We start from the raw sequence: 27,900 nt of genomic DNA, 5'->3' as shown, positions 1-27,900 counted from the left end.
TGGCTCAGGGAAGCCCTGAATGGATTTCAGAAGGCCAGACATAATTCCAAATGAATGATCCAAATGAATGTTTCTGGAACTAAGTTAAAGTGGCAGGATTTGTGAGCAGCGATTGTCTGGTAAGTCTACCTGGAAAAGGTGGGTCGGGATGGGGCCTGGAAGATGGGGAGGGTGAGGCAGAAGAGAGGGGACCAGAGCTGGTGGGGAGTCAGGAGGCTGGAGTGGCATCTTTGCCATGAGAATTGTTTACAAAACACTCATACCTTGTTCTCCTCTTTGTCTTGACCTTCACAAGTACCTGTTGGATTATTTTCCCCTGGTCTAGGGATACCTGAGGCTCAGAGGTGGGCAGTGACTTGCCCAAGATCACCCAGTTATAAAAATGACAGAACATGGGCTTGGGCTCAGACTGTCGTGGGGCGGAGAAGTCACAGTCAGTGTTAAAGTATCTAACTTTGGAGGCTGCCTTCTTCTTCTTCCTCCTCCTCCTCTTCCTCTTCTTCTTCTTTTTAAAGATTTATTTATTTATTTTGAGAGAGAGCATGCTTGCTCGAGCATGCACACACATGGGAGAGGGTGGGGCAGAGAAAACCAGAGAATATCAAGCAGACCTCGTGCTGGGCACGGAGCCCTTGGGGGGGGGGTGCTGCATTCCATGACCCTCAGATCATGACCTGAGCGAAAATCAAGAATCAGATGCTTAACTGACTGAGATACGCAGGCTCCCCAGCTGCTGCATTTGAAACCTAAAATCCTGGCCTGAACAGGGCTTCGAAGTTCTAGCCCTAGTTCTGCGACTGACCCTCTATCCATGAGACAAGGGGGGAGTTGCTTCTCTGTGCCTGTTTCCTCACCTCCACAATGTGGCTGACCATCCTTGTTCCCCTCTCACAGGGTGGTGGTGAGTTTTGCAATCCTATGAGTAACCCGAACTGCAGAGCAGCAGGTACATGGGAAGGTCGCTGCTACTGTGGCATTCTGCACATTTGCGGGGACCTTCCTAAAAGAGGGTGTGGGGTGGGGATCCCATGGGATGGTGGGATGCGCAGATAATCATCCTTCTGTGTCTCTCCTTCCTCTTCTGCCCCAGAAGGAAGCTGTGACCCTCCGTGGGGCCCCGGGGAAGGGGTGCGCCTCAGGACTAAAGAAAGAGATGAGGTGTGGGGAGTCTTTTACCACATACCAGAGAAAGCATCTGGCTCAACGCTCTTAGTTTGCATATGGCGAAAGGGGGCAGGCACATAAAGGTAACTTGTCCAATCTGTCGTTAATAACAGAGCCGTTGAATACAAGTGTGCAAGCGTTAAAAGGGCGCTGCACTAGATGGCAGGAGTCTCAGGGTCGAGATCTAGATCTTATACCAACGGTGCGGGGCTCCGGACAAAATCCCTTCCCTTCTCTGGCACTTAGTTTCCTGGTGGCAGAACTGGGATTAGGCTCGAAGGGTCCTTCCAGCTCGGTGACCGGCGCCTAGGCCGGGGCGCAGAAAATGTGAAAGTGTTTGTATTCCACGGAACTTCGCCGGGAACCTCCGCGCCCAAGGATGCTTCCGTTGCCATGGCAACCGCCCGGCCGGCGTGGTCCCCGGAGTCCCGCGGAGGACGCTGGGAAGAACCCTGCCCTTACCAAGATGGCGGCAGCCACAGGGCAGGGGGCGGGGTTGAGTTGTCAGCCTGTCCAGACCTTTCCTCTGTTTCCGCTTTTTCGTGCTAAAAGCGAGTTTCCGTCAATACTTGTTTTCTCTTCTGGTTCTGGGAGCACCGGGAGCCCGGGAGGAAGGGCTGTCTGCAGGGACTGGGGCAAGTACCCCGGTGGTGGGGAAGGCGGGACTTCCGTGTCTCACAGGAAGTGACGCGACAGTCGCGGCCGCAGACAGGTGGAACGGCAGGTGGGTTCAGGTGCCAGCCTGGCCTGGACCCGGCTGTGGGACCGACGCTTCCGGTGAGCGACAGAGGTAGCTCCCAAAGGCCTGGAGACCCGTGGGGGCGGGCTCTGGGGTCTGAGCCCATCGTCCTGGCCTGGAATCCCTCCCTGTACCCAGTAAGACTCCCGTACCTTCCCGCCCCCTAGCCACGGGGACTCTCCCCGCTGTCCAGAGGGAAGGGGGAAGGTCCGGCTCTCCCGTATCGTCGGGGCGGAGATTGACACCTAGGCATTTCGGGTCCCCAAACCCTACACTCTCTTCTCTCCCTGATCCAGTTCCCCATTCCCCTGCCGAGCTGGGCGGTTCGCCAGCCCACCTCAACTCTCGGAACCATGTTCGCGGACTTGGATTATGACATCGAGGAGGATAAACTGTGAGTATTTTGTTCCCTGCAAGTCCCAGGAACGCACGAGCTCCAGGGCCTCCAGATCCCCAGACTTCCCAGTTCTGCAGACCCTTGCTTCTCAGCGGGGGGATCAGGTCTTGTACTTGTAACAGTAACAGACCCTGCCCTTCCAGGAGCTCACCATCTGTAGCTGGGCTGTGGACGCATTAGCAGATAACAGATCAGGGCCACATGGGCACTAATGGAGGATGGCCTGGCTACAAGGAGAGGGCAGATGGAGCAGTGCCTTGACTAGGGTGTTCAGGAAAGGTTTCACAAAGGAGGTGGCAATTGAGCCAAGTTTTGAAGGTGAGTAGGAATATTGTAAGCCCACCTTCCTTCCCAGTGTAGACAATCAGTGGGGCAGATTTTCAAAAATTGTTAGTCTCCTTCCTAACATCTGTCCTCCATCGGTCCGCTGCCCGTGTCTTCGGCATTTAGTATGGTGCTCCCCGTCAGTAGGCTGTTAGCAAATGTTTGTTGAATGAATAAGTGAATACAGGCAAATATCTACCACAAAACATAAGTAAGTGCTGGTTTATAGTAAAAACTGGGGGTTAATTGAACAGAGCAACTGAGAGATGGGTGATGGATGGTTTAACAGGAGAAGGCTTCCTGGAGAACGTGGCCATAATGTTCCCCGTGCGCCTGAGAAGGTGACGAGGACAGAGTTTGACTCAGGTCTCAGAGGTAGGAAGAAGGAGAGAGAAGGGGGACCTGTTTTCACGGAGTGCCTGCTCTGGGCTGGGTTGGTGTTAAGTGCCTTCCATGGGCTTTCTTAGGTTTTCATCAAGTAGCAAGCCATTCTATCCATACCGCTGCCTTCCGGATGCGGGAACGGAGATGCACAGAGGTGACTGACTTACCCAAGTCCTGTAGATGGTCGATGGCAGAGCTGGGATCTGATCCCGCATCCTCAGGACTCCCGAGAGCCGCACCCGTGCCAGCACAAGATGCTGTCTCTTTTGGCCAAATGAGAAGAGAAAAAGCTGAGCAGCACTTGGAGCCTCTCGGGTTTTGAAGGGCCTGTTCCTTCACTGTCCCCTCCAGTCGTCCTTCTGCCAGGAGCTTCAGCCTCACGTGCTTCTCTTTCCAGCGGGATCCCGACTGTGCCCGGGAAGGTGACCCTGCAGAAGGACGCCCAGAACCTGATCGGGATCAGCATTGGAGGAGGCGCTCAGTATTGCCCCTGCCTCTATATCGTTCAGGTAGCGGGTGCTTTGGAGGTGGGGGTGAGGTCCCAGAGAGGGGGAGCCATCTCCCTGCTTGGGTGGCATCGTTTTCCTCTCTGCAGAGCTGGTGCCTTTTCTTCTTGAGGTCTGACCCCCGCAGAGAGGCCTTCCCGACTGCCCCCTCCGGAGGTGCCCCCGTGTTCTCCATCACATCACTGTGTTCCCTCCCTTCTCAGCCCCGTCACCCATGATTACAATCATGGGCTTGCCCATTCGTGAGTCTGTATCTCGCCACTTACCTGTCTCCGCTCTTGGACAACAGGCTCTCAGTCTGCTTTTCCACTGCATCAGCACTGAGTACAGTGCCTGGCGTAGGGTCGAACCACATAACTCTTGGCTGGGGGCGCTGGGGCAAGTGGAGTGTCATGGGAAGTCTCCCAGTCTATGAAGTGATAATGGTCTGAGTTCAGTGTAAACCTCCCTGGTCAGGAGTGAGTTACCCAGCCTCTCTGGGCCTCAGCTCCCTCCCCTGGAAAGTGAGGGTGTGAAATATTTGGTCACTGTGAGGATTAAACAGAACACCCCAAGCAGTGCCTGGCATTTAATAAACACTGAGTAGAAGATGCTGTTATTTTTCTGGCTGTTGCTCACTTCCCCAGATGGTGCAGAACAATTCTGTGGTTCTTGTAGAAGCTGCCCTGGTGACTTCCAGTCAGCTGTGACTCTGAGCCATGGGGACCATTGACTTGGCAGCTGGTCAGAGTCCCTGGTTTTTCTGGAGGCTCAGAAGGAAGCTCTCCACCTCGGACATAAACTTGACCCGGCTTCTACCCTGTTCTGACTTTCTCAGCTCAGTAGCCATTGGTGGCAGATGGGAAACTGCCGTCTGCCGAGGATCTTGGAAAAGAGTCACTTCTGGGCCTCGAAGACAGAGATCCCCGGGCTGTGGTCCGGCCTCCTCTGGGTGCTGCCTTCATAAGCAGTTTGGCCTCCTCTGATCCAGGGGGTGCTAGGGAGGCCTCGCCCTGGCCTGGCCCTTTTGCTTTGTGCCTGCTTGACTCCTGCCACCTCCCCCTCCTCACCCACTGGGGACCACATCTGCTTAGAACAACCCGTAATTATAAAATAATGGAATTTGGTCAAATAATAGCACTCCTTTTTTTTTTTAAAGATTTATTTATTTTAGGCAGGGAGAGCTGGGGAGGGGCAGAGGGAGAGAGAGAGAGAGAATCCCAAGCAGGCTCCCCACTGAGCACAGAGCCTTATGACCCTGGGAGCATGACCTGAGCTGAAACCAAGAGGCGGACGCTTAGTCTACTGAGCCACTCAGGTACCCCTGTTCCACCCCTTCTTACAACCCTCCTCTCCCCTGCCCCCACCCCTACCCCCATAGCAATGCTGCTTTCTACCCTTAGAGCTGTTTCTTAGGTGTGAGCCTCCACTTTCCTCACTTAGATGCTTACCCTGTTATTTCTGGATCTGTTGCTTGTAAATATCTGTCAGTTTCTCCCAGTCCATTAGGTGGGAACGTTAGCTCTCTTCCAGAGCCTCTTTGCTCTCTCTCTCTCCCCCGTCCTTCCAGCATGGTGCTCGCGCAGTTCAGGCTAACCTGCGGTCCGTGTCAGCACCGCAGGCCAGGCTATGCTGTGGGCACTAGGGGTGAGGCAGTGAGGGGAACGAGGAGCCCGTCCTCCCGAGCGGCTGGTGCTGTAGGAGGAGGATGACACCCGGGTCTGTGTCCTGAGCTTCACAATCGTCCGCGGTCGTGCTTTTTTAAAAATTACTTTATTGTGAAATCCATACAACGTACAGTTAGTAGTTTTGAAGTTCAGTGGCATTTGTGGTGCATTTGCATAAATTCAGCCATCAGCCCTCTCTAATTTCAGAACATTTTCATCCCCCAGAACAGCCCGCATCCTCTTAAGTGCTCACTCATCACCCCTAAGTGTTCACCCCTGCCCTCCCCCGGCCACCACCCCTCTCTGCGACCAGTGTCCGTGCTGGTTATTTCAGATCAGTCAGTAATCTGCTTATTACATAGGTTGTTCTTTTGGATATTTTTAATATAAACAGACTCTAACACGTCACCTTTGGCGTCTGGCTTCTTTCACTTAGCATAATGTTTTTGAACTTCATTCAGGCGGCGGTGTATTTCAGTAATTTATTCTTTCTACGGCTGATGAAGATTCCTTTTTGTGGGTGCACCACAGTGTGTTCATCCATTCCTTTGAGGGATGTATGGGTTGTTCGCCCCTCTCAGCCGCTGTGATGGTGCTGCTGTGAGCCCGCGCGGGCGCTTGCTGGGCGGACACGCGTGCTCGTGGGCATGGAGCACGTACCTGGGAGCAGGTGCACACACCAGTGGCACCGCTGGCTCCCACCGTGCTGCCGTGGTTAACTTTTTGAGGAACCTCTGCATCTTTTCTTAACTCAATCTTTTCTTCTTTTTTAATGTCATTTCTTGGGTTTCTTCCATTGTGTACATTCAGCATCTTTCCTCGTGGGCAGCTGATCTTTCTGTTTCCCTGATGGCTGTAGTCTGTCCTCACTGGGCCTCCCCTTCCCTCTCCTCTGTGGGACTCCCCCCACTTCCAGGAGTCCTCTTTCCCTCCTCCTTTTTTTTTTTTTTTTTTTGAAGTTTTCGTTTTGATTCCAGTGACTTCATGTACCTTCATGTATGGTGTAATAATCAGTGTCATGTCTTCGACATAATGATTTAGCACCTGCGCACATCCCCTGGTGCTTGTCACAAGTGCCCGCCTTAATCTCCAGCACCTGTTTCCCCATCCCTCCCTCCCGTCCCCCCTCTGGTGACCAGCAGTTTGTCCTCTCTAGTTTTGTTTATTTCTTTTTTAAGATTTATTTAATTGAGAGAGTGCGCGTGCGCACACAGGTGTCAGGGGGCAGTGACAGGGAAAGGGAGAAAGAGAATCTCAAGCAGGCTCCCTGCCGAGGGCAGAGCCTGACCGGGGTGGTGGGGCGTTCGATCTCAGAACCTTGAGATCAGGACCTGACAAAAGTCAGACGCTTAACCGACCGAGCCGCCCAGACGCCCCTGTTGTTGATAGTTAAGAGTCTGTTTCTTGCTTTGTCTCTGATTTTTCCCCCTTTGCTCATTTGTGTTGTTTCTTAAATTCCACATTATGAGTGACATCGTGTGGTCTTTGTGTGACAGACTCCTTTTGCTCAGCATTATGCTGTCTAGATCCATCCATGTCTTTGCAAATGGCAAGGTTTCGTTCTTTTTACGGCTGAGTAATATTTCATTATATATACACACACCACATCTTTATGTATTCATCAGTCGATGGACACTTGGGCTGTGTGCATATCTTGGCTCTTGTAAATAATGCTGCTGTAAACGTAGGGGTCCACATATCCCTTTTTTTGTTTTTGTTTTTTAAAATTTTTTAGAAATTTATTTTACAGACAGATCACAAGTAGGCAGAGAGGCAGGCACGGGGGTTGGGGGGGAAGCAGGCTCCCTGCTGATCAGAGAGCCTCATGTGGGGCTCGATCCCAGGACCCTGGGATCATGACCTGAGCCGAAGGCAAAGGCTTTAACCCACTGAGCCACCCAGGTGCCCCCACATATCCCTTTGAATTAGCATTTTTGTATGCTTTGTATTCTGAATAACCAGTAATGCGATTGCTGGGTCGTAGGGTAGCTCTATTTTTAATTTTTTGGGGAACCTCCATGCTGTTTTCCAGCACGGCTGCCCCAGTTTGCGTTCCCACCAACAGTGCGAGAAGGTTCCATTTTCTCCACATCCTTCCCAACACTTGTTTCTTGTGGCATTGACTTTAGCCATTCTGACGGGTGTGAGATGGTATCTCAGTGTGGTTTTGATCTGCATTTTCCTGACGCTGAGTGATGTTGAACATCTTTTCATAGGTCTGTTGGCCCCCTGGATGTCTTCTTCAGAGAAACATCTGTTCACGTCTTCTGCCAGTTTTTTAATTGGATTATTTGGTTTTTGACTGGTCTAAGTTCTTTATAGATCTGGGATACTAGCCCTTTATTAGCTGTGTCCTTTGCAAATATCTTCACTCATTCTGTAGGTTGCCTTTTAGCTTTGTTGACTGTTTCCTTCGCTGTGCAGGCCAGGAGCCCTCTTTCTCGGCTGACTTCCCCATCGAGGTGGAGTGCACCCCATGCAGCTTTCTTTTTTTTTTTTTTTTTAAGATTTTTATTTATTTATTTGACAGAGATCACAAGTAGGCAGAGAGAGAGAGAGAGAGAGATTGGTGGAAGCAGGCTCCCCACTGAGCAGAGAGCCTAATTTGGGCCTCGATTCCAGGACCCTGGGATCATGACCTGAGCCAAAGGCAGAGGCTTAACCCACTGAGCCACCCAGGCGCTCCCTCCTGCAGCTTTCTGAGAGAGGCTGCATGGGTGGTACATTTTCTGAGAGCTTGTGTCTCTGAAGGTGCCGTTATCCTGTCCTTGTTGTTATTCTAGTCCTTCTACTTGACACTTGGACAGATCAAGAAAGACTATCAAAAAAAAAAAAAAAAAAAGGGATGCCAAGTTTGAAAATCATTTTCACCTAGAAATTCAATGGCGTCCTTTCATTACCTGTGCTGTCAGCATTGTTACGTCTCGGGCCGCTCTTCTTAGTGTGACCCTTTATCTGTAATTTCTTTTATCCTTGATCTCTCAAGACCCTTGGGAATTTCCTTGTGTCCCCGGCATTCTGAAGGGTCACAATGATGGCTCTTGGCACAGGTCTTTGTCTTGTGTTGGTCCTAAGTGGGCGTGTCCGTCAGGGACCCTCATGGCTCTCGCTGCTGGAAGTTTCTAGTGTTCGCTCTTTGAGGGGATCTTGCTCTGGTTTCTGTGCCCTCTTGTGGGACTCCTGTTCATTAGTGCCGGGCTTCCTGAAATGATCTTCTAATATTTTTCTTTCTCTTTTTTTTTTCTGATTTCCTATGTCTTTTTCATTTTCCTCTGCTTGGCTGCCTAATTTCTTTGACATTGTAAATTTCAGTTATAATTTGCATTTCTAAGATTTTTCCTTTTTTAAATTTTTTAAAGATTTTATTTGTTTATTAAAAAAAGATTTTATTTGTTTATTTGAGAGAGAGAGTGCTCAAGCACGAGTGGGGGTAGGGACAGAGGGCGAGGGAGAAGCAGACTCTCCACTGAGCAAGGAGCGCAACGCAGAGCTCGAATCCAGGACCCCGAGATCATGACCTGAGCTGAAGTCAGGTACTTAATGGAGTGAGCCAGGCAGGTGCCCCCCTGTTTTTGAATTGATCCTTTTATATCATCCTGTTCTTTTTCTAATCACTTTGAAGACATTAATGGTGCTTTTCTTTCTGTTTTTATATCGTCCCTACTTTGTTTCTGCTTCCTGTGGTTCCTTTTCTCTGTGTAAGTGTTTCTCATATGAAACCTCTTCCCAAGTGCCCAGTGATCCTCACCTGTCTTTCCGGGGCAAGTGAGCCATCACCGCCATGTGCTAAGTAGTCGAGAATCTGTGTGCGGGTCGTGTCTGGGGGCTTCCCTGTGGGGCGGTCAGGCATCAGGGGAGCTGTGAGGGGAACCTCCCAGTGTCTACATAGACGGGCCTTTGCCGTGGAGCCATTCAGGGCAGCGGCCTCCAGTCTCCCGTGGGGAAGGGCAGTAGGCCTGGCTGCTGGCATTCTGGGTCCCTACTGGGGGTAGGGGCTGGGGATTCACTAAACCCAAATTCTTCCAGTCTGGTGCCTCTGTCCTGCCTCCCTCGGTCCCCGGGCCTTGGAAAGGGGAAACCCGGGGAAACCACCTCCATCTTCCGTGGAGACGGGGTGGTGATGGACGACTCTGTGGATGGGGAGGGAACCCGGAGTTGAGTCCTTTTCTTACTTTCTACACCTTGCCTTCTGCCCACCTGTGGCTGTTTCCAGAGGTCCACTTCCTGACCCACTGGCAGTTTCCAGCAAAGACTGGATCTTTCTTCCTAAAGCCCCTCCATTAGGCCTTTGGATTCCTGCTGTCCATCTTCCAAGGACAGGTAGACCCTCTCATTGTCTTCTCTACCAGTGAAAAAAAAATATTGGGGTGCCTGGGTGGCCCAGTCAGTTGAGCATCCAGCTCTTGATTTTGACTCAGGTTGTGATCTCGGGGTCCTGGAATCGAGCCCTGCATCAGGGCCGAGTGGGGAGTTGGCTGGAGAGTCCCTCTCCCTCTCCGCCCCTCCCCCTGCTCGTGCTCCCATGCGTCCACGTGTGCACACTCTCTCTGAGATAAATTTAAAAAATAATAATAATGATTGTGTTTTTAGTGTGACCCTGGAATGTAATGGAAAGAAACTCTCATCTCCGGTTTTTCTGTTTTTATATCGCCCATATAATGTTACATATAAGTAACATATATGTGAAACAGTATCAAGTGTTCTTTATATACACTTTGTGTAGGAAATTTAGCGACTGAAGATCAAGGAGAGGAAAGACGTACCAGACGACCACTGCTAATAATTAGGTGTCTGTCCTAGTGGCTGTTGTCTGGCTATGCCTTTCGTCTTCTTGTCCATCTCTGCACACACGTTCGCGGCCTAACTGCACCCCCCCGCCCCCGCCTTGCCCAGAGCAGCGCTTGCACACCCGTGCTTGGACAGGCCCGCCCTGCCTCACGGCGCAGGGAGTGCAGACCCCGGACCCTGGGAGGGAGGCTCACATGCGCCGTGGAGTCCTTGCTCTTTGGGGACTGAGATGAGGCGCAGGAACTGACCAGAGGGCCTTTGGGGCTTCAAGCATTCGTGGGGAAAATCTGTGAATGAACTGCGTTTGGAGGAGCACACACTCAGCTGGGGTGCGTGTGGGCTGGCCCGAGCCGGGCCTCGGTCGGGGCGTAGGGGACCACTGTCTCCACCCCGCCCTCCTTTCCACCCCCAGGTGTTTGACAACACCCCAGCGGCCCTGGACGGCACTGTGGCAGCCGGTGACGAGATCACCGGGGTCAATGGCAGGTCAATCAAGGGCAAAACCAAGGTGGAAGTGGCGAAGATGATTCAGGAGGTGAAGGTAAGGCTGCCGCGGGCGGGGCGGGGAGGGGGGACACAGACAGCCACGCCGCTTTGATGACCCCCAGCCTGTCAGAAGCCCCCGCAGGCCTGGAAGGGGACGGGCCCTTTCTCAGCTGCCCCCTTGGTACACCCGGGTCCGGGCCACAGTCCAGCCTTCCGCAGCGCCTCCCACATCCGGTCAATACCGCTCACGCTCCAGGACTTGTAGTGGCTTGGCAGGAGAGTGGGTACCTTCTGGTCCCCTGTCCTTCAGCTCCCAGGGTTGCTGTCGGATTGGGAACCGTGCCTCAGGGCAAGCCGGTATGTCCCCGCTCAGGGCTGGAGCTGAAGCTAGAAGTCCAAGGTGAACCTGCCGGGGTCCGCAGACACCCAGTCAATGTCAGTTGGGCCATGCCGGGCCTCGGAGGGATAGGAGGGAAAGAGGAGCCCCCTTTCCTCATCCCTGTAGGAGCTTTTCTGCTCACTGGGTCCTCCTGGGCTCACAGACCCCCAGGGAAAGTTCTGGGCTCTGCGGCAGCTCGCAGGCCAGCTGCCGGTCTTCTGTTGTGTAGACCACAATCCCGCGCGGCCGGTCCCCGCTCCCCGCGCTCCACCCCTGCTGCCACGGCCGAGATCTCGCCCCACAGATCCCCTCCCCCACCAGTGGCAGGCAGCGTTCTGACCACTCACAAGCAAGCGTGTGGCCCTTCAGCCATTTTTTAGAGGTTTTGCTGCTAGTGACTTGGGAAACCAAAGCGGCGAAGGACCTGCAAAGCCATTGGATTATTTCGAGCTTTTCAAGTCCGGGGTCCCAGCCGTAGCTAGGCCAAGTGTCCTGGCTCCCTCACCCCATCCATCCAGAGCTCTCCTCACCCCTGTTCCTCCTCCGTGTCTCAGGGACCTGGCACCAATGTCCCTGCCTGTCCCTCTTGGTGGGGAAACACTTCTCAGGAGAAGGCCAGCACTTCCCTTCCTATTGTAGAAGGTGATTTGCATCAGCCTCTCTTCTGGCTTGGGCCCTAGGGGCTGTGGGCTGTCCCCCACCTCCCTGGCATCCCAGCCCCAGGCACAGAGTAGGCGCGGGGAGGTGTTAGTAGGGGGCTACTGAGCCTGGGGTAGCACAGCGACGGCTTGGAGTGGGGTGTGGGGTGGGGGAACGCAGGGCACCTGATCTCGCTGGAGCACAGCGGGCTCTGAGCTCCGTGACAGCAAGGGACCGTGTCTGCCCTTGTCCCTGCTGGTTCCACAGGGCCTGGCGCGTAGTGGGCCAAGGAAGGACCTGGGAACAAACAGGTTACAAGGCAGGGCCTGGTCACAGCCCTTGGCCCAGTGTGGCAGAATTTGGGGCCCCTCCCTGGGCTCAAGATTCCGTTATGACCACAGATTGTGGGGCACACGGGCTTCCCCAGGGGAGGGGCTGGGGACCCAAGAGACTCCTTCTCAACCCTCTTCTTTTCCAGGGGGAAGTGACGATCCACTACAACAAGCTGCAGGCAGACCCTAAGCAGGGCATGTCCCTGGACATTGGTAAGTGGGGAAAGAACAATGGTGCCCCGTGGCCCCCCAGGCCCCGGCCCCTATTTTGTGTTTCTGTGACAGTGTGTCAAGAGTTATGTGACTTTTGACCAAGTTAGGGGCCTAGGGGAGTACCCGGGGTGCTCTCCTGCAGCTGCTTCAAGAAATCTGTCCCATGTTGCAGTCCTCTCCCAGGGCCACCTCCTCTGACTGCCCTGCGGTTGTCCCTTATAGGCCAGCCCCTCCCCCTTCTGAAAGGGAGGGTAGCCTCTACAGTGAGGCATGGTGCCTCCTGCCCTCCCGACACTCCCTTACGTGGCCCTGGCCGCCTCTCCCGCCCACCTGCTCCCAGGAAGCCTCGAGGTCTGAGCTGGACGTCACTGGCCAGCCCGTGCCCCCACGGCATTCCCCGGGACAAGTGGCCTCCTGCTAGGGGGGGACTGGGCTTTGGATCTGTAGAAGCTTCAGGGTCCAGAGCTTAGACATTGCAGCTTTGAGGTCCTCTGGACCAGCTGCCTCTTTCCGCATCAAGGCTTGAGGCCCAGAGAAGGCTGTGTCCCCTGCGTGATGCACACCCAGGTCCCTTGGCTCTGGAACCCAACACACTTTCCCTCCACCTTAGGGCCATAGCCACGTTCTGGTTTTTAGGGAGAGAGGCTAAGATCAAGTGTGTCCTGGATGGAGGTGCTCTGTAGAAGCACCTCCCCTTTGGTCCCATCCTGGTCCCCTTCCAGGACTCCATATGTGGCCAAGTATACAGTAACTGAGTCTGGGTCCAAGGTCACTTGTCACTGATGGCACCTCCACTCAAGGCTCTCCCCGGTTGGCCTGTTGGCACTTTACACATGCGCCTCCTTCCGGCTCCCAGCACCGCCCTCATGGAGAGCGACTAGGGTAGGGGGTCCAGCGCGACCTCTGCCCTGGGGCTGTCCTCAGAATCACCAGAGCTCAGTGCAGCCCCCTCGGTCCCTGCCTGAGGTCGCTGATCACGAGGAGATGAGCTGGGGCAGGGGCGGGCCAACAGCCCAGCTGCACAGGCTCCGTCACTGAGGCCCTTTCTGCCCTGCTCCCAGTGCTGAAGAAGGTAAAGCATCGCCTGGTGGAGAACATGAGTTCAGGGACCGCAGACGCCCTGGGCCTGAGCCGGGCCATCCTGTGCAACGGTGAGTCCTCTCCTGCCCAGTGCCCCGGGGACAGGATCGCAGGCCCAGGCTTCCAGATCGAGGGGCACCACGGCCACCCGTGTTGCTGATGTGGGTCCTGCTGCCCGGGGGGGCCGATGGTCACCCTCTGCACCCCCAGAGCGTCCACGGCAGTCAGCCAAGGCCTCCTGCAGCCAGCGGCCCTCAGGCCCTGGGCACAGATGAGACAGATGTCCAGCTCCCTGCGCCTGCGCTTTCCTTCGCCACTGTCCCCAGCTGCTGTCACAGAGCCAGCAGCCACCACGGGCCCTCTCAAGTGCATCCCCAGCTCCCTGCCTTTCTCCAGGAGGTGGCGCTGCTGCCCTTGTCGCAGAGGTTCCTGGCCAGGACTGGGGTGGGGGTGGGGAGAAGCCACGGGACACGCACGTTCACACCCACGCATGTGTGTGGCCAGTAAAACACTTGGTCCTGCTCCCACCCTCCCCAGCCTGAGTTTATAAATAGCAGTTCTGCTGTGCCTGTGTGGGGGCTGGATTTCAATGCCTATATATATTGTGGGCTCAGCTGGGCGCACTGGGCTTCATTGCGGGGGGCGTAGGGGGGTACAGAAGTGGCGGCTGCTATTTTCAGCTTCTTGGTGTCTATAAATCCCTGTTACTGTAGTTACCATGCGTTGAGATGAAATTAGAACTGGTTGTTGTGTTTTTCCCCCCCAAACCTTGCAATTTCCCCAGCCTTAAATAGGGTTTCTAAAATTGAAGCTGTCATGATGTCCCATGACCCAGCTAAAAACAACAGCGGGCGCTTACGTGGCTCCTTTCCTGCCAGGCTGGCCGGGGGCCAGGGCTCTGGGGAGCCAGCGCCTGGGGGCCAGCCAGGGGCCCAGCTCCCAAAGACACCCCCCGCCCATCGCCGCTCCCTCCTGCCCCGCAGAGCCCACACGGCCGCCGCCTGACGCCCAGCCACCTCGGCCAAACTCGCCTTCTACTCCCCTCCCTGCCTCCCGCTCAGAAAACCAGGGCTCAGGTCAACACGGGGGCGGGGGGGTCAGAGGGCCCCCCCCCCCAGCTGGAATAGTGCCCAGCTGTGTGCTATCGGGCAGGTTGTGTCTCAGCTTGTCAGACCATGAGGGAGGTAGTCCCTGCCCCACAGGCTTGTAGGGAGGGAGGACTGAGCTGTGTGCAAGGAGCCTTGAGCCCTGAGTCCTGGCTCACAGTAGTGGCTGGGCTCAGTGAGGCCAGGCCTTGCCCTGAGGGGCCACCACGTGAGGAAGCCAAGGGCGCCAACACCTGCCCTGACCCTGCCCTGAGGTGGCCGCCGGGGCTCCTGGTGGGGAGGTGGGAGGTCCCCTGTCCCCTCACTGCTGGAGGGGCCCTCCCTCCCATGATCCGAGAAGCTGGCCCCGGCCACTGTGGTCCCCTTGCTCCCATTTTGAGCCCTTGAGGAGAAGCAGCTGCCCCCACCTCGCCCTTTGGGGTCACCCCACTTATTGCTTGGCCACTGTCTCCTCTGTTGGACCGCGAGCCTTGAGGGCATGACGTGGGCTCATTCACTAAGGCTGTTCCGTGGGCCTGCCGCGGGCCTGGCAGGCAAAAGGTGCTTGAGAAACCTCTGTGGAGCGAGTGAGGTTGATGGCCAAGGCCGGGTCCAGCGCGAGCTCGGCTTTAGGGCCTTTCCCGACCTGGTCATCCCTCCCGGGGTGGTTCTTCCTCCGGAGCTGTCACACATGTTTCTCACGCACTAAGCCCTGCGTCACGCCTGCACAGAGGCTGTCCAGACCACTCATCTCTCCGGCTTTGCTCGGATGACCTTCCTCCTCGGCTCTCTGCAGGGTTTGTCCTAGAGGCCTGGGGGCCCTGGCTGCTAGGGCAGGGCTTGCCTTTACGTGGCCATTGGGAGCCACCCACAGGTGGGGCCGTGGGGATGGCCCAGCCATTTTTCACTCGTGACTTTGTATAATGTATAATGATCGTCCCCTTTTTGCCCCTCAGATGGGTCCCAGCCCGCTGGGGTGGGGACTTACCTTGGGGGTGGCCCGGGGGTGGCCCTGGCATGCCTGTGGTTTGGGTACCCTGGGCTGCCCCCAAACTCTCCCAAGCCCAGCTGAGGTGACAGCTCCCCCTCCCTGGGACCCCGTCCCCTGCCAGGCCTGGTTCTCTTCTGGGGGCTGCCTCGTTCCTCCCAAGTCTGGCTCGGGCCGCCCCCGGCTCTCTCCTTCCCCCGCGTTCGTGGGGACTCACTGGCCCCCCCTTCTCTCCGATCCCCCCCAGACGGGCTTGTGAAGAGGCTGGAGGAGCTGGAGCGGACCGCCGAGCTGTATAAAGGTGAGAAGCGAACTGGGCACGGGCTCTGCCCGGGGTCAACTGCCACAGCCCAGCTCTGAGATGGTGGCAGCAGAGGCGGGAACACCAGCCCGTGACATTCTAGGACGGCGGCCATTAGGAGTTCTTAAGAAAAAGCCTCTTAAGACGTACTTTTTCTGATTATGAAACTAATACACATCCGTAAAAAATGCCAATAAGAGCCCATGTAAATGCAGTCGGGGGGGTTCTGTCTGAGCCCGACTCTCTCCCAGAGAGATGGCCCGTGGGAGGCCTTGTTCACTGTCTGCCCCCACCGAGCCTTGGCTCTCCTGTCGGACGGCGGCTCCTCCTGGTCGGCACTGGCCTGGGGCTAAGCCTTCCATCCTGGGCCCTAGTGGGGCTGTGGGGGAAGCCGGTGAGCTCAGGAACGGTGACGGCCTTGGGCTGGGGCTGGAGGCCGTGTCCGGGGGGCCGCTGTGGTCCCGCCATGTGCCCCCATCCCCTGTTGGTTGGGTCTCTCCCACAGGAATGACGGAACACACCAAGAACCTCCTCCGGGCCTTTTATGAGCTGTCACAGACACACCGGGGTAAGGGCACCCCCAGACGTGCTGTGGGTCTTCCTGGGAAGACCCTTGCTCCCCTCTGAGCCCGGTGCTTCCCATACAGTGAGAGTGTGGCTGGTCCCCTCCCTGGGCCCTTCCTCACCCCCACACTCAGGCAGACGCCACAGCATCTGACGTCAGGCCAAGTTCAGGCCAAGCCTGGTCTGGCTGCCAGGAGCTAGCAGTAACGGGGGCCAGTAGGGAACATCTGGACCAGCTGGTCATCGGTGGGGTCCAGTCCCTTGTCTGGCCCTGCCCCGTCTCACATCTACTGCCCTCGACCGTGTAGAGAACCTTCCTTACTTGTGCCCTCGTGTCTTACAAGTCTGCTTGCTGGGCAGCGCAGCTACAGTTAGTACCAATTTACAGTCGGGAAAAGGAAGCCCCAGGTCGACGAAGTGGTCACCCAGCTCCTGCGGGCAGAGCCGGCCTTAGACCCCGGCATCCAGATTCCCAGACTGATGCTCTGCTGTCAGGCAACACCAGCCTCTCCATCCTTGACTGAGCCTTCTTCCCACATGGCCTGGTCACTCTGGGGAATGAGGGCTACTGTCTTGGGTATAGACCCAGCTCCCCTGGGGTACAGACCCAGCTGTCTTCAGGTGCAGACCCATCTCCCTTGGGACATAGACTTCATGCAGACCTTGGCCTTCAGGCTGCCACGCCCCCTGCCCTGCTTCTCCCCAGCAAATCCCTGGCTTCCCCATGAAGGGGTCAGGTAGGGACAGCCTTCAGGGCAGACTTGTCCTGCAGCCTTTGGGGACGTGTTCTCCGTCATCGGGGTGCGGGAGCCCCAGCCAGCAGCGAGTGAGGCTTTCGTGAAGTTTGCCGACGCCCACCGCAGCATCGAGAAGTTCGGCATCCGGCTGCTGAAAACCATCAAGCCGGTAGGTCATGGCGGGCAAGTGTGTGTGTCCGCATGTGAGGGTAGAGAGGGGACAGTGTGGCATGCAGAAGGGGCCTGGACTGGAGTCAGTGGGCGAAGATTCTGGCTTGGTCCCCTGCACGGCTGACTGTGGGTCAGTCACTCTGCCTCCCTGACCTCACTCGGCATTGACCTCCAGGCTGGTTTCTGGCCCTGGCTGCACCTGGGCCCAGCCTGCCCTCTCACCATGGAGGGGACAGACTTGTCCGAGGGTGCCCCTTGGCTCTGACGCCTGGGTCCCATAGAAGGATCGCTGGGTCAGTGCTATTTTCGTCACTGGTCTGCCTAACTCCTGCCCCGCGCGGACCAAGCACCTGCCCCCACCCTTCCCTTCCAGATGCTGACAGATCTGAACACGTACCTCAACAAAGCCATCCCAGACACTCGCCTCACCATCAAGAAGTACCTGGATGTGAAGTTTGAGTACCTAGTGAGTGGTCTCCAGCCCCTGGGGAGGTTTGAGTCTGGCATGCTGCCGAGAGAACCAACCTAGGGATTTTCCCCTCAGTTGGCCACAGGCTGGCAAGCAGGACGGGGCTGTCCTGTCTGATTGAAGATGTGGGACCGGGGACCTGTAAGACCTGGGCAGTTGAGCAGCAGCCGAGACCCTTACCCGACTGCTCAGAGGAGTCTCTGGGAGCCTGGGGTAGGCAGAGTGCTCACTCTGGACCCCTCTAACCCCTTGGGGGTCACTTTTACAATGGGTCTGGTTATAAAGTGGGTGCCAAGGGACATTACTGAGTTTTTTTTCTGGAAGATTTTACTTTATTTATTTATTTTTTGAGAGAGCACATGAGTGGGAAGAGGGGCAGAGGGAGAGAATCTCAAGCAGACTCTGTACTAAGTGTGGAGCCTGATGGAAGGCTCGGTCTCATGACCCTGAGATCATGACCTGAGCCGAAATCAAGAGTCAGACATTCAGCCAACCCACTGAGCCACCCAGGCGTCCCTGGACATTTTTGAGTTTTATGCTGAAATAAAAATTCTGATGGTCAAAGGAGTTGAGGGGAAATGCCCCAACAAGCCAGCCAAGGCTCCTTTGCTGCAGGACTTCTCAGAGCCTTTGACAGGCTTGTGTGCCACGTGACTCTTCAAGGGCCTTCCCACGTTCTTTTGACCGCAGGGTCCATTTCAACCCAGAGCATTACTTGGGACTTGAGTTTGATAAACCCCGGGCTGTTTCTCAGGCCGTTGCCGCCCTCCCCGATGAGTGCCCTCTCCTGCACGCTGCGCCTCGCTCTGGGCCTCCCCAGGCAAGGGCTAGTCCGAGTGAGGCGCCAGCCCCCCGGATGGGTGTCAGCCTATCCCAGTTGAGGGCATGCAGGGCCCAGGCCTCGCATGGCCGCCCCCAGGCAGGGCTTAGGGGTCCTGTGGGGTGTGGAAAGAAGTGAGGCATCAGGGGTCACCCAGGAGGCGCAGCTCCTCTGACCTCGTGGCCTCGCTGTCCCACACAGTCCTACTGCCTGAAGGTGAAGGAGATGGACGACGAGGAGTACAGCTGCATCGTGAGTTTCCCGGGGCGACTGAGGGGGGTGGCCCTGGTGCTGGAAAGTCTCGGCGTGTACACACCTTCCCCAGCTTGTCTCACAGAGACCCACACATGTCCGGGGGCTGCCAGGGGCACCGGGTGGCTCAGGCCAACCTTGGAGAGGCCCGGGCATCTGGCTGAGCTCTTGTTTCTGGATGTGTGGGGCTATCCGTACCCCCCCCCCCGACCCCCTGGGCCTCCGAGTGCGGCCATCTTGCTGCAGGGCCGCTCCCCCAGGCTTGGCGAGGCTGACTTCCCTCACTCCTAAGAGGCATTTCTAATCCTCTACATTTTTAATATTTTTGATGGCAAGATGGTTCCCCTTAGCACTAAATGTTCACTATTTAACGTGCACAGGTGTGGTCTTTTGTTTTCTTCACAAAGAATAAGTGCTTCTGGCAATCAGAAGTGGGGGGCCAGGGTTGTGGTGTGGCGGTGGGAGCTGGGAGCCGGTGTCTGTCCCAGACTGGGCTCCTCCTCCCCGCCTTCCCACCGGCCGGGGTCCTGATGTGTTCCCACCCCCCCTGCCCCGCCCCAGGCCTTGGGGGAGCCCCTGTACCGCGTGAGCACTGGCAACTACGAGTACCGCCTGATCCTGCGCTGTCGCCAGGAGGCCCGCGCCCGCTTCTCCCAGATGCGCAAGGACGTGCTGGAGAAGATGGAGTTGCTAGACCAGAAGCACGGTGAGGGGACTAGGTGGGCACTGGGGGCCGGACACGCGTGCCCAGCCTCCGGCCTCTGCCACCCTTGGGCTGGGGTGGCTGGGTACCGCCTTCTCCGCCTTTCAGAGCTGGGGAAACGGTGGCCCGAGAGGTGATGAACCTACGTGCGGTTCCAAGGCCTCGCCATGGGAGAGCTTTGAGTCTGACCCAAGATGGAAGGCTCTGGCAGGAGCGCCCCCACCCCCTCAATCCCCGCCTGGGGTCTGGCCTGGGTGGGACTGGCCTGTGCCCTGCGGGCGCAGCGGGGTGCCGTCCACAAGCTCTGCGCTGGGCTGGGCCGCCCTGGCCTTGCACACTCCAGCCGCGTGGGGGTCTCTGGGGGTGAGCTGGGCAGCCCAGGGGCAGAGGGCGGGCCCGGGCAGGCCTGGGGGTGGGGCTTCTCCACCGGCGCCGTGTGCCCGTCTGCCCCAGTCCAGGACATCGTGTTCCAGCTGCAGCGCCTCGTGTCCACCATGTCCAAGTACTACAACGATTGCTACGCGGTGCTGCGCGACGCCGACGTCTTCCCCATCGAGGTGGACCTGGCGCACACCACGCTGGCCTACGGCCTCGGCCAGGATGAGTTCACCGACGGGGAGGAGGAGGAGGACGAAGACGATGAGGACACGGCAGCCGGGGAGCCGTCCAGGGACGCGCGAGGGGCTGCCGGGCCCCTGGACAAGGGTGGGAGCTGGTGTGACTCCTGAGTGCCCCCACGGGGTGTGGATCTGGGGGGTAGGGGGAGTGGGAGGACAGAGCACGGGAGCGGGGGCGGGGCCGCCGCCCGCATAAAGGCCTGCTGGCTTGGGGCGCCTGCCTCCCTGCTCCTCTGTCCTAGCACAGCGACCCCAGGCTCCTGCTCAGGAAAGTCCCTGGGTGCCCCCCCTCCCCTCCCCGCCTCCCCAGCCAGATGGAGAGCTTGGCCCCCGGAACTGCCTTAGGAAGGAGAGTGGGGGCGCAGAGAGGAGGAGGGGCTGGAGCAGGTGGCAGGCAGTCCAGGACCCATTCCCTGTGGGCACCAGCACTGGCCCCTCCTGGAGCCTGCCGGCGTGGGGGGCCGGGGGCAGGCCACTGAGGTTGGGGGCAGTGGCCATGTGCCCCCTCAGCTCACCCCAGGCCGGCCCCAGCCCTGCCCACTCTCACTCCCCGGTGGCCTTTGTTCATTCGCTTCTCCTGGCTCAGCCGCTTCCTGGGGCAGGGCCGGGCCCTGGGCCTGTACTGAATAAACAGCAGCCCAGACGGAGCGGCTCCTTGCGCTGGCCTCACCCCCTCCTCGTGCTCTCGACGCCCCGTCTGCCCCTCCCTGGTCCTGAGCGAGGGCGGGATCGACGTTCCCTTGCCACAGCTTTGTGAACTGGTGCTACTGTCCCCATGTACAGACAGATGACCGAGGCTCTGGCTCAGGGCCACCCGGCATCCAAGGACAGGGAGGGATCTGCACTTGAATCTGGCAGGTCCCAGAGACCCCAGGTTCACTCCTTCGTGGAGCCTCTGCCCTCCTCCTCCACCTTTGGTCTGCCTGGGCTTGTGGCCAGTGGCTCTGCCGTATTTGGGAAGGGCAGGACAGACAACCGAGGCCCATTGAGGGGAGAATGTCAGGGGCGCCCCCACCAGTCGAGGCACACCCATTCCGCCGCGGCGAGGGAAGGCCAGCGGAGAACGCAGCCCCCGGGCTCTGTGTGTTCGCAACATGGGCGAAACCGGCTGGCTGTGCCTCCCGCCAGCTGTGCGGTCCCTGTTCACACCTGTGGTCCCCACGTAATGGTGGCCCCTTTTCACTTCCAAAGTGTCTCTGAACAATGACTTCCATGCGCATCCTGAGAAGGGGAGGCAGCAGGAAGCTGTGGGGTGGGCAGGGTCTAAAATGGGGGGAGGGGGAATGGCTTTCAACTTGTCGGCTTTGAGGACAGGGGGCGTGGGCAGCAACCCGGATGGGTCAGTGGGACTGGGAGTTTGGAGGGAGGAACAGGCTGTCACTAGGTCCCCTGGAGCGGCCAGTCCAGACCACTGCTCTGAAGGAACTGCCAGGGCACAGACTGCACCCCGCTGCTGGGTTCTAGTCACAGCCTGTGTGACCCTGGGCTACTCCCTAACCTCTCTGTGCCCCCAGTTTCCCTATCCGTGCTTGTGGCCAGTAATGGTCCTGAGCTCCTTGGGCTCTTACGAGCATTTGATGAATTCACACTTGTAAAGGGCCTAACCGTGCGTGGTAAACAGTCCCTGCCCTGAGTGTTTAATAAAAAGTCGTCACTGCTGTGGTGACTCAGGGATGCAAACCCGCGTGTCAGCCCGGCATTTCCCAGGGCTCCCACACCTTCATAGGATGAGACCAACAGTGGGGGGTGGGCGGGCGCTGGTGGGATGGGCTCTCCTGAGCCCTCGGCTCGATAGCAGGGGTCTGCGGGGGGAAGCTCCTTCCTACTCTTGGGCCCGGTTTCCACACTCGAGACTTGGAGGGGAGGCGGCAAAGGAAGGGCTGTCAGATCTGTGGGAAGAGAATAAATGCGGAGAGGGACTAGATCCCAGAGGCTTCCCAGCCAGGGTGAGACCAGGGCGCCCTGCCCTTGGATCCAAGTGTAAGAGGGCAGAACTGCGAGAGAGAGACTCCTAGTGCCTCCAAGTCAGAACACCGCCCCCTCCACGCCCCCTCTTCCCCCTGCCACTTGTTCCCCCAACACCTTCCCAGTCAGAGGGCCCTGGGGAGAGCCTCAGACTCCCTCCCACCCTCCAACCCCCCCCCCCCACCAGCCACCAGAGCTGGGAGGCACAGGAATGGACCCGCCGTCTTGAGCTGAGTTTTATGAAGTTCAATTTCACAAGGTCAAGCCCAGGCCACGCGCAGCAGGATCACTTAGCCAGGGTGGGGCCTGGCCATGCCCCACTGGGCAGACAAGGGTGGGAGCCCCCCTGCCCCGACCCCAGGGGGGACCATGGCAAAGCAGCTTCCAGTGTGCCAGGCCCTTTTGGGACAGCTGGGGCTCTTGGAGGGTAAGCCCCATTCCCAAAGTCACCAGCCACCTCGCCTGCTGCCCCTGGGGCTATACAGACTTGGGGTCCAGCCCTGGCTCTGCCTCTGCCTCTGGTTCCGTGGGCCCAGCCCTGGGGGTGGGCACCTCCCGGGCTTTGAGGCTGCCAGGCTCCTCAGCCCCCGTGGACAGAGCCCCAGAGTCCCCTTCGGCCTCAGCATCTTCGGTGTCGCTGGCCTCGGCCTCGGTGCCTTGGCTGGGCTGGGGGTTCCGAGAGCGGCGCAGGCAACAGCTGGTGGCGACAGCCATGAAGACCCCGGCCAGGACCACCTCAGAGCCAGCCAGGTAGAAGATGATCTCGTAGTTCTTCAGGGCGTCCACCAGGCGGCCTGGGACGGAGGGAGGCGGGAGGTGAGGGCCTGCAGGGGGGTGGGGGGGACCCCACTCTCCCCCCTTTCCCACAACCTCAGATAAAGGGCCGTGTGCACCCTCAGCTTGGTGGGGTTTACATTTGGGTGACACAGACACGCCCCCATCTTTGTGCCCGTTTGACAGCGGCGAAACCCCACGCACGTTCTGCCATTTGAGACGTTAAAAATGTCACCACCTCCTTGAACCTCAGTGTCTTAAGTGATACAGGGCCTTTGGTGAGGCAGCACTTTTCAGGTTACAAGGCACCCCCTCCACCCCCAGACCGAGACCCCACATGTGCCGTGTGATTTGCCCAGCGAGCGGGTGGGGAGGGGGCACTGGGCTCAAGCCTCACTCTCCTGGGGGCCCCTAACACCTGCTCTTTGCAGCTAACCCCCCTGGTCCTCAGGGGCCTGGCTCAGCTTTCTCTGTCTCCCTCCCCAGCCTCCTCCTGTCCCTTCTCGGGGCCCTGATACCCTAGACTGAGCTTCCACTACTGCGAGCTGGCGGGGTAGGACTCATGGGTCACAACCCGTCTTTTCCCCTCTGTATTTTCCAAATGTTCTATCCAGGCGCATATTACTTTCATACACAGGAAAATCTTGTAATTGCAATATTCCCCTCCCCCCGCCAAGTGTGGGGGAGCTCTGTGGGCTCCATCCTCTCCTGGCATTTTTGTCGCTGACCGACCAGGCTGTGACCCCTTGGTCTATAGCTCTGTGGCTTCAGGGAGGCTTCCCGGTGTCCCCCAAGCTGGCTGCCTGCCTGAGCCCCTCTGAGCACTGCACCCAAACTTGCCTCCCTGGTCCCTGCCCAGCCAACCAGTCCTGTCCCTGTCCCTCCCACACTCAGCCCTGCAGTGTTCTCCACCTTCTCAACCCCCTATTAGATCCACCCACGCAGGTCGCAGGAGAAAATGGAAGAATCCCTGAGCCTCTGGGGAGCTGGTTCGATGGCTTTTGGTGGTGGGCTTGGCCACCTCCCCACTGCGATCAGATGACAAAGCCTGATGAGGACATTGAGCTAGACCAGCCCTGGAAGGAGGGGCAGTTCACCCCATCTCAGGGGCAGCCTGGGCCCCAGCAAAGGCAGCCGCCCCTCATTGCTCATTCCCCAGCCTGACCACGGGCAGGCTATGCTGGGACAGGGACAACCCACCAACCCAGGAGGACCCTGACACCCCCCCCTTTCCAAGCTCAGTTCCTGCCTCACTTGCATAGGAACCCTGAACCCCTAATGTGGCCCACTGTCCCATGTCCTCTCCTGCGGGGTCTGCACTGCCCTGTGAGGCTGCCTGCATGCCGGCCCCTGCAGCTCCTTCCCTGGCCTGTCGTCATGGTGACTTCCTAAGGCCAGTGACGGGAGAATGCCCTGTGGGCCGTCCACACAGCAGAAGGCCCAGCCTCTGTCCCTGCACAGCAGCTTCACCAAGTGAGGGCAGGGCCTGGCCATGGCCCAGTGGACAGATGAAGGAGGAAGCTCCCCCCTGGGCCCCAAGGAGACCACTTGTAAGCACCCCCACTCGGTTCTACCACCCACAAAACGAATAAGAATCCACCCTTCACAAGGACTTTGTGCCAGCATTTGAGATGGCCCAATGGGTCAGCAGCTGTCAGTGCTGGGTTCTTCCTGGCATCTTTCCCTGGCTGCCTGCCCCACCCAGAGCTAGCAGGACCCGGCTTGGAGGAGGGGCTCATTAGCCATGGGAAGACCCCACCAGGCTGTCTCCGCCGATGGGTCCCTTGCCCTCCTGGGACAGGGCTGGTAATCCCTCCCGGGGTGGTTCTTCCTCATCCCTTGCTGGTAATCCCCGCACCCCCAACCCCCGGTCTAGGGAACTAGCCCCTCACCCCCTCCTCTCAAGGGGCGCACCAGCAGAGGGCGGTCCAATGAGCACAGCCACGGCCTCGACCAGCAGCACCAGGCCCAGCGCACTGGGGAAGCGGTGCGAACCCACGGCTGCCATGAGCACCTCGAACTGCAGCGCGCCCACCATGCCATACGAGAGGCCGAAAGCGACGCAGAAGGCGACGAGGGCGCCGTAGGAGCGCGCGCGCGCGCTGCTCAGGTCCGTGAGGCCGTTGGCCATCAGTGCCAGGCTGAAGAGGTAGGCGACATGGGGTCGTAGGCGCGCCAGCCCCGCTAGGGCTCCGCACGCCGGCCGAGCCACGATGTCGACGAAGCCCACGATGGACAGCAGGAAGGCGGCGTCGGCGTCCGGCACGCCCGCGTCCTTGGCGTAGTTCACCAGCAGGATGGCAGGCACGAAGAGCCCGAGCGCCATCAGGAACTTGGTGACGGCGTACACCCCGAAGGCGCGGTCGGCGCACACGGCCACGTCCAGCAGGCGCCGGCGGGGGCGGCCGCCAGGGGGCGCCTCGCGCAGCCGCAGCCCCCCGCGCTCCGCCTCCGCGTCCCCCGGAGCGTCGTCCGCGCTGTCCCGGCGAGGTCGCGGGCCGGGCCCCGGCGGCGGGCGCATGACGGCGCCGCACGCGCAGCAATGCAGCAGGAGACCGCCGAGCAGCAGGAAGCCGCCGCGCCAGCCGAAGTGCTCGAGCAGCTGCTGGCCCAGCGGCGACAGCGCCGACAGGAACACGGGGCTGCCCGCAGCCGCCAGCCCGTTGGCCAGGGGCCGCCGCCGCTCGAAGTACAGCCCCAGCATGATGAGCGACGGCTGGAAGTTGAGGGCCAGGCCCAGGCCTGCGGGCGAGGGCGGCGCTGTGCCGGGCTCCGCGAGGGCGCCCCGGCCCCAGCCCCCAGCGAGAGGGAGGGGGCCAGGCCCCGACGGGGCGGGCCCACCACCTCTGGAGGGGAAACTGAGGACAGGAGACCTTGCAGCAAGGACTCCGCCCGGCTCCCCAACCCGCGAGACCAGCCCCTTCCCCGTAGGGGAGGGAGTCGTGGCCGTCCTCACCTGTGAGCACCCCGGCGGTCAGGTACAGCTCCAAGAGGCGCGTGGCGAAGGATGCCAGGACCATGCCCGCCGAGGCCAGCAGCCCACCCACCAGCATCACGGGACGACAGCCAAAGCGGGTCACGAGGATGCTGGAGACCGGACCTGTGGGCAGGGCACGGTCACCGCTTAGGCTGGACTAATCTCTCTCCCGGGCACACTCCAGGCTTGGCACGTCCCAGCCCCCAGAAGATGACATGAGGGGATGAGGGCACTCGCGGGTCAGAGAGGACAGTGTCTGCCCAAGGTCACCCAGCCTGGCTGGGACAGACCAAGGAGGCAGCATCCTGCGGGGAGGTAGGGGAGGGACCTGTCTTGTTCCGGGGAGGCCCATCCCCAACTCTCCTGAGAACAGGGGACCTAGAGTAGAAGAGGCTGACGCCCCTTGCTTTTGATCTGCCCAGCTGGGCGCGTCCCTTGGACTGCTCAGCCTCTTTCCACCCCTTCCATCCCCCATGCGGCTTGGTTGGGGTGACAGGATTCACCCCATCCCGGCGCACCCCACAGGTGGTGAGGGCGCCGGGGAGCAGGGATAGCGGGGAATTTTATTTACATCTGTTTCCCCACCTGTGACAGAAGCGGCTGTAGGTCTTTGGCAGGAATGGAGGGGCCCTGCCGGCTGGCCAAACCGACCCCCATTCAGCCACCGCCCCCTTCCTGTCCCCCTCCTCCCGTCTCCGGGACCAGCGCTTCCACGGGAAGAAAGTGGTCTCCGTGCTCTTCCCGAGGGGTCTAGGGGGTGCCCAGGGGGTCCGCGTCTCCTGGACCCGGATCCCGTCTCCCAATCCTGGGCTGGGGGAGGAGGAGCAGGGACCCGCGAGGGGGCGCTGACCGGTGCCGTAGAGCATGGCGAGCATGATGGAGGACACCCAGGCCGTGTCGCTGTAGCCCGCGCCGAAGTCGCGCATAAGCGCGCGGAAGAAGACGCTCACGGCCTTGGGGAAGCCGTAGGCGAAACCGGTGACCACGAAGCAGGCGCCCAGCACGGCCCAGCCCCAGCCACCGTCTGGGGGTCCCGCGCCCCGCCGGGGGCCGCCAGCGCCCATCGCTGCTGCCTCTGCTGGTGGAAGGGGACAAGAAGGAGCAGCGAAGTTCTGTTGCCCCGACGGGAAAGGGGAAGGAGACCCAGCGTGGGAAAACTGAGGCATGGGGGCTACCGACGTGAGCCCTGCTCTGGGAGCGAGCCAGGAGGGAAACCGAGGTAGAACCGCCCCCCCCCCCCACCATCTCCCCCTCCTTCAGGGGGCCTGTGAAAGAGGAGGGGAGATAATAGAAGGGCTCCCACCTGAGTCTGAACTTCAAGAAGACGCCCCCGGAGGACACTCCTTGTCTAGGGACCTAATGGTGGCCGGAGAGGGGGTGCTGGTGAGTGGGGGGGGGGCACTGTGGGCCCCCTGTGCGTGGGAACCATCAGGGTTCCCAGGGTGCACGTGTGAGGGTCTCAGCGCAGGAACTTACAGGGGGTGTGGGGCAAGCAGGGGCAGCCTGGCACCTGCTACGAAGTGGGTGGCTTTATTTGGCTCCTGAGCCTTGCCATATGTTCATTTTTCTCAATGATCAGAAATGACTATTGTCATCAGAGCTTTACGGAAAAAACAAAAAACCCAAGACCTGCCGTAATAACATTAGCCTCGCTTCAGGAGCCGAGGAGGCTGAGCTCCCGTTCATCCCCGCTTAGCCATGGGTTTGCTCCGGGACTTGGGCAGGTCCCCTTCCCTCGCTGAGCCTGTTTTGCCACCTGTAAGATCGGTGATCGGTTACCCCCCGGGCCAACCAGGAGCCTTGGCAGGGGGTGCGCAGATCTCTGGTTCCACTGAGACCTTTGAGGCAGCACTAAAGGGACCTTCTGATCTCCAAACCCCTAGAAGCCCCCCCAAACCCCTCCAAAAGCAGAAAACAGGTCCGAAGTCTCTCACATTCCTGGAGCTCCAGCCAGGGGTTCACACAGCAGCCTCCTGTGCATCCCCCCACCAACAGAGGGGGGGGCTCGCGGGCAAGGTGGGCCAGCCCACAGCCGGGGAAGGAGCGTCCTTCCCTCCTGCTGCCCCTCTGCTCCTAGGTCTCCCTCCTGGCCCTGGGCAGTGCCAGGTGCCCAGTGGGGATCGGAGACTCTGACCCTCTCTCACCAGGACCAGGTTCTGGCTTCCCTGCCTGTTGGCCCCTCACCACAGCTGCAACCACTTGAACTAGGACAAGGAGGCGGTCGGGCAGCTCTCCCCTGCACTCACCTGAGCCTTCCGGTGGGTTTGAATGTCCAGCCTCACATCTCCTGAGGCCTCCCGGGAGGGGCTGCCCTGCTGGCTCCCCCTGGGAAGCCTGGCCTTCTGGGGGCACGGCAGCCGAAGGCCCCAAGTTACCTGGAGATCAGCCACTGGCCTCTCA

At 58.9% G+C, this 27,900-nt stretch overlaps 2 protein-coding genes across 13 annotated transcripts; one reads left to right on the top strand and one right to left on the bottom strand.

The window, feature by feature from the left end:
* The first annotated feature begins 1,599 nt into the window (after positions 1 to 1,599).
* PICK1 (protein interacting with PRKCA 1) lies at positions 1,600 to 21,464 on the top strand. Of its 12 annotated transcripts, none has more exons than XM_082742756.1 (13): positions 1,600 to 1,954; positions 2,200 to 2,297; positions 3,406 to 3,517; positions 10,361 to 10,489; positions 11,931 to 11,997; positions 13,059 to 13,148; positions 15,398 to 15,451; positions 15,957 to 16,019; positions 16,788 to 16,921; positions 17,297 to 17,389; positions 18,414 to 18,464; positions 19,026 to 19,170; positions 19,621 to 21,464. In XM_082742756.1, the coding sequence occupies exons 2-13, from the start codon at positions 2,257 to 2,259 to the stop codon at positions 19,893 to 19,895; spliced, it is 1,254 nt and encodes a 417-aa protein (XP_082598882.1). In that variant the 5' UTR covers positions 1,600 to 1,954; positions 2,200 to 2,256; the 3' UTR covers positions 19,896 to 21,464. The 12 variants fall into 12 exon arrangements, with proteins under 12 accessions (XP_082598882.1, XP_082598876.1, XP_082598883.1 ...); XM_082742750.1 differs by having other exon boundaries at positions 1,607 to 1,888; positions 19,626 to 21,464; XM_082742757.1 differs by having other exon boundaries at positions 1,607 to 1,888.
* A 515-nt stretch (positions 21,465 to 21,979) lies between these two features.
* SLC16A8 (solute carrier family 16 member 8) lies at positions 21,980 to 26,564 on the bottom strand (the record flags this gene model as incomplete). Its single annotated transcript, XM_082738934.1, has 4 exons — positions 21,980 to 22,543; positions 24,438 to 25,265; positions 25,480 to 25,623; positions 26,351 to 26,564. The coding sequence occupies 4 exons, from the start codon at positions 26,562 to 26,564 to the stop codon at positions 22,227 to 22,229; spliced, it is 1,503 nt and encodes a 500-aa protein (XP_082595060.1). The 3' UTR covers positions 21,980 to 22,226.
* Between the last annotated feature and the right edge of the window lie 1,336 nt (positions 26,565 to 27,900).

Source organism: Mustela nivalis (genome assembly GCF_964662115.1).
Source record: "Mustela nivalis genome assembly, chromosome: 7".
In the NCBI taxonomy this organism is placed as follows: domain Eukaryota; kingdom Metazoa; phylum Chordata; class Mammalia; order Carnivora; family Mustelidae; genus Mustela; species Mustela nivalis.
Note: the sequence above shows the minus strand (reverse complement) of the source record. Positions and strands in the feature narration are given on the sequence as shown.

Coding starts and splice junctions, on each gene's coding strand:
- PICK1 (XM_082742753.1), top strand. CDS start 2,257: ATGTTCGCGGACTTGGATTATGACATCGAGGAGGATAAACT. Junction 13,149..15,397: donor CCGGGCCATCCTGTGCAACG/GTGAGTCCTCTC, acceptor GATCCCCCCCAG/ACGGGCTTGTGAAGAGGCTG. Junction 18,465..19,025: donor ACGAGGAGTACAGCTGCATC/GTGAGTTTCCCG, acceptor GCCCCGCCCCAG/GCCTTGGGGGAGCCCCTGTA.